Genomic DNA, 13016 nt, shown 5'->3' with positions numbered 1-13016 from the left:
CTTCAAACTGTTTGTCACTGAAAATAAATAGGTAGCAGATCTATGGTTGTGCTACTGTATTATACAGTAACTGCAGATGTAATAGAGGCCAGTGCAGGGCACAAGGGCACGAATCTTTACGACTGAGCATGCGCGAAGGGGTGACCCAAGAACGACAGCTTTTAGAGGGCTATGCCCATACTTATAGATTTTGGAGTTATGATACATAACTATTGTTAATGAGACATGAAGTAAAATTGAAGTATTTTCTCCCCTCTGCTCTGAAGGGGTACTCATGCCAGTCTGTGTGTGGGCCGGAGCCCCGAGAGCTGGGGAAGGGAATTGAGAGAGCCCCAAGGAGATACTACTTTCAAATCTTTCTAACTTTTCAACATAACCAACCCTGCCTTTAAAGGTCCAGTCCTTCAGAGTGTGTGTACTCACACTATTCAGTGGAATGCCCTGTCTAAACATAATAACCTTTGTCTAGGGTGTCTGGTTTTCTCAGCAGATAAACAGACGGCAGCGGCTTTTCTCAGCACTTTCTTTCAGCAGATAAACAGACACAGTCACCTGCAATTGCATAAACCAAACATGAGCTTATCTAGAGTTGAATGAATATTAGTTTGAACAAGACAGACATTATGGAATTATGGATTTTTATCCCGTTTGAATTGAGCCATGGATCACAAACATGATGTTTGTCAATTTAAAAGATAGTTTTTCAACCAAAGAAAGTCTGAGTTCATAGTTAAACAGGTGAAGAATAATCACTGTGAAAATACGTAGTTAGACAGACTTCACACGTCAATGTCGCATTGAGGTATGTGTATGTAAGTCAAATGAGCAGAGGATCTTGCCTGTTCTTTTGCTTATCTGCTGAAAACACTGCACTGGTTAAAACACATCAGGTAAGATAACTTTACATGTGTTGTGGAACAGAGCTCAGCGAGCAAGCTAGCGAGCAAGTTGAGCATCAAGCCAGTTATGTGAGACGAGAGGTATAGTTCACTAAGCGGTTTCACACAAAACAAAATAAATTAAAAAAAGTGGTGCTATGACAAACCTAAGGGCTAACTGAGGCTTTTTTTGGTTGAAAAACTATCTTTTATATTGACAAACGTATACATCATATTTGTAATCCATGGCTCAATTCAAACAGAATCAAAAAATTACCTCAACCCCACTGCCATTCATGTCTTTTACAATTTAAGGTCCTATGAGGTCAACCGGAAAGGGCGTGACTTTGGCTCTCTATAGGAAAGTCATCTGATTAGTGTAAAAGTGCTTGTAGAAAAAAAAAGAAAGAGCATACTTCTTTGACAAAGACATGTGCGTTATACATATGCAATATAGCTTTAATCCAAAGAGGCTAAAGGTAAAACAAATTGCACTGGATTTAGAGTAAAAAAGAAATATACATCTTGAGAAAGTGAACTAGAGTTGGGCAATGTCCAAAGTTTAATACGGTCAAACGTCCTCCCTATTGTACCGCAGTATACAGTATTACCATGACTAAATAAAAATGATGACTAAGGCTTTGACGGCATCACCAAACTGTTAGTTTGTGCCTACACTGTTCAGAAACTGAATACCAAAAACTAATACTGAAACACCTCTCCCTTTTCATAAAGTCAGAACCCGAAATGCTGCCAAACTGCATTATTCGTGTTCTTCTTCAAGACCAGGTCCATCTGTGCGCAACTTGCCATCTCTCTCTCCTCCACACTGTCACAGGATGACAAACACACAAGCATTTTTAGGCATTAAATAAATTCTACTTTTTATTTAATCCTCGTCTCCTATATAAGCGCATTGCATTGTTTTCTTCCCCTGCTGTATACCGTATCACCGCCCAACCCCAAAGTGAACCCCGTCAAAGATATAAGAATTCAGGGAACACAAGACAAAAAGAATTATCTTGTCAACATGTATTAAACGAAATACACTACGATAACTTCAACCAAATGCCAACGTTGTAGTTTGGCCACTTGCTCAATGGTTCAACACCATTACCAATACCCGTGTACAACAAAAATATACACCAAGTAATGGGATCATCAAAGACATTGGGAGTCGCCCTCTGTGGATCACCAGTGTCTGTACAGAACTTTATGGGATTCAATGTAATAGCTGTTAAGATATTTCAGTCGGGATTAAAGTGGTGAAATAACAGATCAAAGTTTCCATTTATAGAGACGCTAGTGTGGCTAAAAATACTGTATAACAACACAGACTTCTATCATCAACCAGCACAGGTGTTGTCACTCTCTCTTTCTTCCAGCAGTTCTAACGACTACGTCTCCCATTTTTATATTCTGCCAATTCTCTTCCCATACAGTCTTTGACCAGTATAAAAATTCCATGGCTGTGTTGTGCAAAGGCCAAATCTCCTGGCCCATGGTTTATAATAAATCTGCGAGAGACAAATGGACAGAGCAAGATTAGGCAGTTAGAGAGATGGAGCTGACTAATTATAGCCTGCACTAACAAAAGAGAAAGAGGGAGCACAACAATGGGGAGGGGGTGCAGTTAAATAGAGGGACACCAAATTGTTCCTCATCTCTGATCTGGCCATCCTGCCTCTGCTGTTGCTGCTGCTGCCATCTCTCTCTTTCCTGCTTCCGACACCGGTAAGGTCCTTTCACAGTGGTCTGTAAAGCTCCTCAGGTATGGTGCTAGGTCTATTACTTCTTTCTTTGCATACATATTGTAGACAAACTAAATGGATGGCAGTTTGAACAGATATAACTTTGACTGGTACAACCATTTATTTGGTGAAAATGTGTAGACCTTATCCACATTTTCAAACAACTCTGAAAAATAATGGTTTGTACAATGGACATGTAGTCTAGTATGGGGATCAGTATATAATGCCAATCCAGTAAGCAGGGATATTAGAGATGTACAGCGAAGGTTTTGATGTAATTTTGTCGAGACCCTGGTTTTATCCTTAGCGCTGTGGATTTACCTAAACCATAGTGCCAATTAGTCAGTACACTTTGCAGGATGATCAATTAAAATAATACAAACCAGTTGGCTTAAATATGTGGCCAAAGCAGCTCTTTTCAAATCCGAAGCAGACGTGAACTTTCCGAAGCAGCTTGGGCTTTTATTTTAATGTTTTGCATTGCAATATTGGCTGTACCTCAGAGGCTCATAAGCATTCATGAGTTACTAGCGGTAAATCCCTGATCCAGGCTGGGCACCCCAGAACACAATCACCCTCCACAGCTGTCTATCAGATGTCCCCCGGTCTATTTGAGGAGACAGGCCACTCTAAATTCCTCTCCCTGAGATAATCCTGAGGAGAAAGAAGGGGATGAGAGACGGGAGGGATGGATGAGGGATGGCAATCAGTCTGGAATTTTCCTAATCCGTTGGAGCAGCTTGTAACCCCATCATGCTAGGAGGTCTTAGGTGCCATTTTCAACTGGAATCAACGAGGAAAATAGGGGAGAGAAAGGTTGAGAGGAGGTGAGAAAGAGAAGGGTTGAGGGCTGTAAATCACTTGTTGATTAAGATAAAGGCCAGAAGGCCAGGCGAATGAGGGAGAGCAAGGGTAAGCTAATGCGTTGACAAAAGTGAAAACAACACTATAGAGATGAGCTGACAAGATGACTTGTCCGATATTATGCTCATTTTCAGCATCTACTGGAACATGTTTACATGCTTTATTGTTCAAAAAAGACTTTTATTTTTCCTCATACTGTCTGTATTAGGATACCTGTATTAACCCTCTGACGGAATGCTCTCCTAGTCCAAGTTGCCCAATCTGCTCTGATTGGTCAGCTTTTCTAGGTCTTTCACATCTGCGTTCTTGTCTTTGGACCATCACTGCAGCCGGGGAATGACTGTAATAGCATTTTCTTTTTTCTAACAGTATTCTAATAATTTAAAAGCACAGTTTTTAAATAAGTGCTATGTGCATTTCTCTATAGAGTTAGCGTTTTTATACTTTATTGACAGCACCTAGACCTGCTTTATTATCAAAAAATCAAACAAAAAAAATATAGAACTCACACTTTTACAATATGGGACCTTTAAAAACACAGTCTCACCTTATGCCTCAACCTTACATTTGGGAAACATTATTTCACAAGCAAAACTGTCCACTGTGATGTCTGACAATTATTTGGAAACCTGGAAAATTGATTCCTGATTCCTCTCTAATGAACGTTTGTGACACACACAAACAATATGTAATTCACCTCCACTGTATTGAGGTGGAGCAGAGATCTCAAAACCTCAACACTAGACTTTAGGAGTTTTGCAGGATTGGCCGGCAGACTGTTTGACACATTCTGAAAGAGTGGTCATAGAGAAGAGTGAAAAAATGATCTGGCCCTCCAAAGGCTGATGAACAAACACTGACAAATGTTCAGTGTGTGTGTGTGTGTGTGTGTGTGTGTGTGTGTGTTTCTAATTTCTTCTGTCTCTCCTCCAGTGAAATCTCATCAGCAGGATGCCTGAGCATGTGTGAGTGATCAGGCTTTGTGGTCTTATTATAGACCATTTACTCATTAATTCACACACATATAACACAAAACAAAAATTTCTGAGCTTTGTATAGGAATAGTCCTGTCTTTCCTTTCCTTTAAATATTGTCAATTTGTTTTGTTTTTACAGGCAAGAGGTAAGACAATTTTTATCACTGATTGCTAAATAATTTGTGAATGCTACAAATACAAAACAATTCAGATAATGATATTAAAAGCTGCAAGTGAAGTTCTAACATTTTATTTGTGTTGTCCCAAACTATGCTCTCCATCCAGAGGAAGCCAAAGATCTCAGCTTCGAGGAAGCTGATGCTCAAGGTGAGAGATGTTTCCGACAAACTATGATGTAATATATGTGTTTGACCACAGGAGAGCAGCAGACGTCCTGTTCTTTGTAGCTGTACTTTATCCTGTGACATACAGATACAATACATAACATACAGTCTGTACTGTGAGACATTAGCATGTTTCTATAAAAAAAACTTTTAAACATGATTTAGCCAAAACTTAAACTTGAAACTTTACCAGAGCAATGTAAAAGCATCCTGTATTACATTGTATTATATGTTGATTCATATTTGTACAGAGTCTGATGGTGGCAAAGGCCAAGGAGGAATTGGAACAGGAGCTTGTGGTTAAAGAAGAGGAGAAACAGAACTATCTGTCAGAGAGAGCCCCTCCTCTAAACACTAGCAGCATGAGTCTTGCGCAACTACAGGTAACTTTTCCTCAAATTCCCCAAATTTTCCGATGTTCTTTGCTTTCTTCACTCCTTCCACTGGCTCTTCGGTCATCTAAAACCTGTAAAAGCTGCAGCTCCCATTCTACCATAGGCAATTGTTGTCGATCTTTTTTCAGTGATGTTTTCAAGAAATCTGCCAGATAACGGTCTTGCACTGCTGCTCCCTCTGCCTCCTCATCAAAACCCCTCTAAATATGGATTTCTACTTCAGCAAATTCTATTAAATTAAAGGAAGTCAGGGCCCTAAAGCTCTGTCACATAGAGGATATAAAGGATGATGAGCCGCAACTGCAACTTTTTCAGATGCACAGATTTTAGGTTGTTGTGTGTATATGTGCAGGACCTCTGCAGAGAGCTTCATGCCAAGATAGATGTGGTGGATGAGGAGCGATACGACATTGAAGCCAAAGTCATGCTCAACACACGTGAGGTAGACATAACTTCCTCAACCTATTTCGATGTGCTAGGGCTGAACTCACATAAGCAAATGCAGCAAAACTGTCATCATGTAAAAATCCTGCAGTACTAATGGTCTTGGTCATTAATGACCAATGGTAAATTGTCTTTTGATTCACTGCCCCTGGTCCAGATTAAAGACCTTAACATCAAGGTGTTGGACCTCAGAGGGAAATTCAAGAGACCTAGTCTTCGTCGTGTTCGTGTGTCTGCTGATGCCATCCTTCGCTCACTGCTGGGTTCAAAGCACAAGGTCTCCATGGACCTCCGAGCCAACCTCAAGTCTGTCAAGAAAGAGGATACTGAGAAGGTGTGTGCAGAAGGAAATAAAAGACAAAACCCTCTCATGCATGCACACACTGAACACAAGCAAACCACTGCAAGCAAGATGTCTACCTTACTTAGGGCAAGCATGCAAGGTAGCTTTTAAATACATGACATCAGTGGCTAAAGTGCCATATGGAACACCTGAAAAGTTTGTGTGCGCGTGTGTGTGTGTGTAGGGTGTGTTTGAGATACCAAGCAGTAGGCCAGTGCAGGGCGGCAACCGTGTGTGTGTGAGAGGAGGTACGGTACGTAAGACAATGATTCCATTATACACAGAAGAGTAACTTTTGTAAGCGGTTCTGCTTGCTGGTCAGTGTGTGTGTGTGTGTGTGTGTGTGTGTGTGTGTGTGTGTGTGTGTGTGTGTGTGTGTGTGTGTGTGTGTGTGTGTGTGTGTGCATGTGAAGATTACCGTGGGGTGTGTATTGTGTGTATGCCTGAATGGAAGTGTTTGTCTCTGAGTGTTATTAGGGGCTGTAAACCAGTTATACTAGCAGTTATACACCATTCTCATAGGGGATTCCCAGGTGACAACATGGGCCTCAAAGGCTTAGGCACAACAATGATAATAAGATATTCTGAACCTGCTCTACTTCACAGTCTCTTTAAAAAAAAAAAAAAAGATTGCTCTCGTTCTTTTATACCATCTAATGCTCTACCGCATCTGTCTGCAGAAGAGGCCAGTCGAGGACAGTGACTGGAGGAAGAATGTGGAGGCCATGTCAGGGATGGAGGGAAGGAAGAAGATGTTTGATGCTGCTAAGGGTCCTGCCCAGTGAACCCAGAGGGTGATGGGCTGGTGTCATGTGAGCGACATCACTCCTCCTGCATCTGAGTCGGTTTTGTTTTCTAGCTTCTGGATTTCTGCCATTTTTGTGAATGCCCCGGCCATGTCTCCACACTCCGGAGGTTGTCTCCAATTTCCTTAAGAAGTGATCAGTTTGCTGTTCACTGATATGGTGCTATTAATTGTATTGTTCACATAACTGATGTTGCACCTAAACCCCAAATATTTAGTTTATGTAAAGCAAATTCAAAAAATGTGGCTTGTGTTTCTAGAAGACAATTGTGGATAGTATTGTAATCAGCAGGCCAAAGGATGTTATAGCCAATAATAACATGGCCCAGCCAACTTAAACTGCATATTTGATATTCTTGCTTAGTGATAAAATGTCCAAAAGCATGGCCTGTGGTTTTTTGAACTGTAGAAATGATTTGTCAGATGGATTTATACATGCACAAACAACACCAACAATAATAAAACAAACTAAATGCATCTCCATTTCATTGTGCTTTTTTTCTGTATAAATATGTGCTCAATGACCAATGGATTTCTTTAAATATAGAAATGGGGGAATCGTAATCTGTCTAAGATAATAGTCTTCTTGTTATTGCTGTCTTTCCTTTGCAGTACTGCAAGCTCCAAATGTTAAGATTCAGCAAATATATCAATAGCCCACTCAGGAGTAATTGTAATCCCTTTATTTAGCTCAAAGCACAGCCCTACAGGCTGCTAGCAATGCTGTACAGTTTTATACTAGAGGAATGTAAAAGGAACATATTGACGAACTGAAGAATTGCACGTGTGACACAGAAACCCTTCTGCGAGACAGTAACTTTGTGCTGACATGCTTATACACCTGGCAGCTGTCCACGGCACTGTCTATTTTGCATGCTCATAAAGCGCACCCTAAAAAATGCTTCGGTAATGGTGCTTTAATCGCCTTATCCCTGTGGATGCAAAGAACCTGCAGCATATCATGTGTCACTGAATAGATGTTTCCCTCCATATTAACAGTAAAGTAACACAAAAACACAGACACACGCACACAATTCAGTCTTCAGTGTTTACAATGACAGCACTGATGCACGCTTGGCCTCTTTGGCCAGGATGTGACATGCAAACAAGTCCCATTTGATAGCATCTTAATGGTACAAGCTGCCTGAAAGCCAATCTTCTACAAATATGAGTGAAGCTGGTTTTTAATGCTCACACACAAATGGTAGGATCTGGATGAGCATAAACAGCAACACATTAACTGTAAGTATGATAGTAGCTCATCCTGTTTATTGTGGCACGGTCTGCAAAAAATAAAGCAGGTACAGGTTTGGTAATAAAGCCAGGTGAGACAGAGGGTGTGTGTGTGTGTGTGTGTGTGTGTGTGTGTGCGTGTGTGCGTGTGTGTGTGTGTGTGTGTGTTGGACTGAGCCCGAGCCTGGGTCAGAGTCCGACACACTGGGCTGAGAGGACAGGTGTGGCCTTACACAGCAGAGCAAACAGTCTGACTCACACTGTCAAGAGACTCACTGCCCAGTGCAACAAAGCATCAAAACCCAGTTTGACATAGAATGTAGTTTCATACAGTTTTCCTTTTCTTTTTAAACTCACCAATTCAGTTGACATTTCTTTAAAAATACACTAATTCCCACTGTTTTTTGGCTATTTAATTGATCTTTATTTCTATTATAATAGATTTTTATTCTCTTTCTATCCTGTGTTTGATATTTTCTAGTTAACTGCTGTTACTCACCAATGTTACTGCTGTCTCCAAAAACTTATTACATCAACTTTTATTGACTTTTTTATCTTTATTATTGTTCACTTATTACTGAGTATTGTGTTAGCTTTAATTGTATAGTAGCAGTGTGGCATGGCTACAAAGAAGTGACTGTCACAGCTATCATAACTGCCATAATCCCACCATACAAGGAGAAGCTCTCTCCCGCTCCCTCCCTCCCTCCCTCCCTTCCTCAGGTGGGTAGCTCACCTTTGTGGTCATGTGATGCCTTAGTGAGCTGCATCGGGGTAAAGGTGGACTGCTTTGTGCCGCTCTGTCTGTAATTTGACTGCCGCCCATAGAGTGCTAATCAGTTTACTCTTGTCTGTGAGCGAAGTGCACCTGGAAACTTAACTTAACTTTATATATTTGCGTCCAATATGTCCATCAGTCGGAAGAACTGGTCGGCTCTGTCCAGGTAGGAGCTTTTTCTTTAAAGAGAATATGACACCTGTGTTTGAGAGCGCCATCTGCAACTGCTGCTTTTTGACAGTAGATGTTATGGAATTTAACTTTAGTCGCTGAACAAGCATAAACGTAGCTTGCTTTGGCAGTCGAGCAGAACAAAAATGAGTTTATAATATTCATTTAGGGGCATTACAATATCTGTAGTCTGCAGCCTTGCAAACCCACAGCAGCTTCATGAAAAATCTACTTTCTGTTTTCTTTTGTCATTATTAAAAGATAATAGAATAATAAGTAATGTATTTTCTACACACATCCTGCATGATACTAGACTGAAATGTAATTTAATGTAAAAAGTTGTTCAGACAAGCAACCAACTGTAACTCTCCTCATAAACAGTTGATGAACAAGTATAGCAGGTTCTGTGAAACCGTTATTACAACTGCAATCTCTCCTTTCCAGCAACCAAAACAAGCAGCTTATTGGACACATTTCTGTAGATTTCATGAAAACTTTCATGTTGAGATTTGGATCTTCATTTTTGTCTCTACCTCGGTTTTAGTTTCTGTTTTACCTCCATGTTGTCTGATTGTTATGTGCGTGTCCTGAGTGCATTCTGATTCTGTACTCAGCCTGGCGCGCCAGTGGACGATGGAGGACGAGGAGGAGGTTGAAAGGGAGAGGAGGAGGAGGGTGAAGAGCTCGAGCAGCACCGCCGAACCAGATGCCAACTTCAGCCAGACAACCGGAAGCACGCCCACCAGTGACAGCGCCTTTGGGACAGACTCCACAAGTGAGACGTTCCAGGGCCTCAGCAGGTTATTTTCACGATTTAGTAAAGCAATTCATTCATTTGTACTTGTCAAAGCTTGATCTGTAGACAGTCTGAACATGATTCTGTTGCTGTAGATGTGTGCTCTGCTCTTCTTTATGCATGGTTTATGCACTGCTACTATCTCTCTCTTCATCGGTCTTTCATTTTGTCCATCTTTACTGTGTGTTAGACAACCATAGGCATGCTAGTATCTGAGATTCCATCTGCTTTTGATGGTTTTAGTGGATTTCAGAGGTGTAGAGAGGATTATTACAAATTTTTGCCAATGGGAGTGTGTCATCTGTATAGTTTTCAAACACATGAAGAAAGTTATCAAAAACACCACCAGCTGAGTTATCAAAAACACCACCAGCTGAGTTCCTGAAGCAGAAGCAGTCTTCAAAGAGAGAGAGGAACTGTAGAGCCTTTCATTAGAGAAACACAATCAGACACAGGACTGACAGGTCCTTTCCCTTACTAGAGACAATCCACCATATATCCGTCATTCATGTGCGTGCATAAACTGGTTCTTTTCAGTGTGGAGCAGATGCAGCTGGACTTTGTGGAGATGCTGCGAGTCCGCGATGAAAAGCGAAGGATGAGGCATGTGGAGATGCTGAGACAACAAAAGGAGGTAGGGGAGGATGAAGCAGAGGCCTGCAGCGGAGGAGCCAGGGTGGAGCTACTGGGGGACATGGATGATGAGCAGGGTAGTGTTTTCCCCTCTGTGAATGCCCCATGCAAACCACAACCACCTCCAAAAACCGCCTCTTACAGCCACACCAGCAACACCAACATCACAAACAGACAAGTAAGACTGAAATTATGTGGTGGTGTTGTTGTTGTTGTAATATTTTGTTATCATAGTTAATAAATGACAACACAACTCAGAGTCTAGAGCAGCTCAGTGAGGCTCACTCAGGCATTCTCGCAATAACAATGCTATGCTAACATGCTGATGTTCAGCAAGTGTAATGTTTTCCATATTCACACCTTTAGTTTAGCATGTTAGCATGCTTACATTTTCTAATTATAACAAAAGATTAAGTACAGCTGAGGTTGATGGGAGTGTCATTACTTTTGCAACTGAGATTTTTACCTGATGATAGTGCTAGATGAAAAGTCATTGGATCCCCAAAGTGGTTAGGATACCTTATCTATTATCTCGTGTTAATCTATGCAGTGAATGTTTAGGCACTTCAGGGGGAAAGGGAACACTTTGACGTGATGTTCCTGTAAGGATAAGTTAGGGAAGCAACAAAGTCAGTAGAATATAACTTCTGGGAACATGCATGTACAAAATGGCATGGCAATCCATCTTACACAATAGTTGTTGAGGTAATTACAGTCCGCACCAAAGTGGTGGACTGACCGACTAGCACTGCTATTCCTGCAGTCATTCTGTTAGTTTGGCTAAAAATGACAAAGTATGAACTGCCTTCACTGACAGAAAAATCCTTTGACAGGACAGGTAGACTCACATCCAAACTATTAATGCTTCACTTAGTCATAACAGTGCTACCAACAGGGCAACGCTGCAGTGTGGTTAATCACAGTTAACTGTTACCCCACACAGAGCCAGAGTCATGTTAATCATTTTCTATATTCTACAAAAACAACTTTTTTTCTCCTCAGGGGAAGATATTAATGTTATGTGTTCTGTAAAGATGGAAACACATTGCATATATTTTTTGAGTTAACAAACATCAGAATAAATAAATGATTGATAGAATTTGAGGAAACTGAGGAAATTACTGTATGGATCATGTCCTGTCTTACAACTGGACTTACTGCACTCTTTGCACGAATCAAATGCAAAACATCTATAAAACTTTGATAAGGCTTGCTTAAGGTCATAACTAACTTTATCTTTCATTACAATGGCAGGCGGCTCTAATTTAGTGTTTCTGCAAATTAGGCTATAACTGCACAGTGTTGTGTAATGTGAGGTGTGTCTCTGGTGGCTCTGTTCAAAAGCTTCTATGTCGTGCGCTCATGTTGACTGTCTCTCCTGTTTCTTTCTTTGGTAGCACGAAAATGGACAGTCGTCGAGCAATGGCCGCGATCCCAAGCCATCGTCCAACCCGCCTCGCAAGTTTGTCAGGTTAATGATCCCAATATACTGTATGTCTGTCGCTGTTTTCATATCTGAGTCATCAGGAAGGATCACATACAGATCAAACATTTCTTTAAGATAAGATTAAGGATATGGATTCCACACAGGGAAATTAAAGTGCAGCAGAGAAGGAGAACAGTGTAGTAGAGAGGTAAAATCGCAACCAAGAGTAAGTAATCTGATAAAAGTAATAAACCCTATGAAAACAGCCATATGTGCCAACCAACCAAAGTCTTCAAGAGACACATTTATTTAGATATTCAGTAAATATAACCAGATGGAAACTCAAATAGATGGACTTCTGTCTAATCAAGAGAGATATCTAAGCAAGAATATTGTCTTAGAAGATTTAGAATTTTGAAAGGAGACTTGAATAGGGTGCGGCAAAGACATAATACTCTGCAGCTTTACTGTGAGTTGGAGAACTGGTTGCTTTCTCATGCACATCTTCAACTGACCTTTCGGTTCACTTGTGTTTCCGGTGTTGCAGTTCCGTCTCCATCTCACTCGACAAAAGCCCCTCCGCCAGCGGGTGCACAAGTCCCATGAGCCCTCACTCTCCGACAACCCCCTACTCACCTCGAGAACACTGGCCATCGCCTTGCCAGAGCCCTTCTCCTAGGGGAGCTCAAAGCCCTGCTCAAAATGGACACACACAGGAGGTATTTTCACACACACACACACACACACACACACAACATCATTTACAATATAACTATCTATGCTTCATATTTTGCTTGTCTCATGGAGTTTGGCTGCAAAGTTCTGATGCAGTTGATCATCAATCCAATAAAGCAGCATCCTTTAGTGTTTAAAGAGTAAAAGTTACAGTCTTTGTGCCAATACAACCAAACTATCACTGGCGCCTTTGTTAAGTACACAGTGTTGAGGAATACAAGAGATGCTCACTGCAGCTCATCTTCATCTTAATGGGAATAGTTAAATATGATCCTGTGTAGCAGTAAATGTTATTTTGCTTTACCTTTAGACCAGTGTGAATGGCTCTTCCTCCAACGACAACTTTGAACAGACGGCCAAACCAGCGTTCATCAGACAGAGCTCAAGGACTATATCTTTCAGGGTAAACACGCACACGCACGCACACGCACACGCACACACACA

General features: G+C 41.1%; 3 protein-coding genes across 4 annotated transcripts in view; all 3 read left to right on the top strand.

The window, feature by feature from the left end:
- Nucleotides 1-13016, top strand: part of LOC116692455 (rho-related GTP-binding protein RhoA-C) — a 732216-nt gene that overhangs the window by 261073 nt on the left and 458127 nt on the right. The gene's annotated exons all lie outside the window — the stretch shown is intronic.
- Nucleotides 2443-7248, top strand: tnni1a (troponin I type 1a (skeletal, slow)). 2 transcript variants are annotated; one of them, XM_032520786.1, is made up of 8 exons: nt 2443-2612; nt 4427-4458; nt 4609-4615; nt 4755-4796; nt 5065-5196; nt 5561-5650; nt 5810-5986; nt 6676-7248. In XM_032520786.1, the coding sequence occupies exons 2-8, from the start codon at nt 4445-4447 to the stop codon at nt 6778-6780; spliced, it is 567 nt and encodes a 188-aa protein (XP_032376677.1). In that variant the 5' UTR covers nt 2443-2612; nt 4427-4444; the 3' UTR covers nt 6781-7248. The 2 variants fall into 2 exon arrangements, with proteins under 2 accessions (XP_032376677.1, XP_032376678.1); XM_032520787.1 differs by having other exon boundaries at nt 2518-2608; nt 4426-4458.
- The window catches only part of lad1 (ladinin), a 7003-nt gene continuing 2768 nt past the window's right edge, over nt 8782-13016 (top strand). The window contains exons 1-6 of the mRNA XM_032520743.1: nt 8782-8977; nt 9597-9782; nt 10316-10589; nt 11809-11882; nt 12385-12556; nt 12883-12975. Coding sequence (XP_032376634.1) covers nt 8940-8977; nt 9597-9782; nt 10316-10589; nt 11809-11882; nt 12385-12556; nt 12883-12975 — 837 coding nt within the window. The 5' untranslated portion in view covers nt 8782-8939. The remainder of the gene's footprint in view (nt 8978-9596; nt 9783-10315; nt 10590-11808; nt 11883-12384; nt 12557-12882; nt 12976-13016) is intronic.

This window comes from Etheostoma spectabile, chromosome 7 (genome assembly GCF_008692095.1).
Source record: "Etheostoma spectabile isolate EspeVRDwgs_2016 chromosome 7, UIUC_Espe_1.0, whole genome shotgun sequence".
Lineage (NCBI taxonomy): Eukaryota > Metazoa > Chordata > Actinopteri > Perciformes > Percidae > Etheostoma > Etheostoma spectabile.
The sequence above is the reverse complement of the archived record's forward strand: the minus strand, read 5'-3'. Positions and strand labels throughout refer to the sequence as shown.

Bases quoted from the DNA above. Each gene is read 5' to 3' on its own strand.
- tnni1a (XM_032520786.1), top strand. The intron at 4,797-5,064 runs GTGAGAGATGTT...ATATTTGTACAG, and splicing joins CGAGGAAGCTGATGCTCAAG to AGTCTGATGGTGGCAAAGGC. The intron at 5,197-5,560 runs GTAACTTTTCCT...GTATATGTGCAG, and splicing joins TGAGTCTTGCGCAACTACAG to GACCTCTGCAGAGAGCTTCA.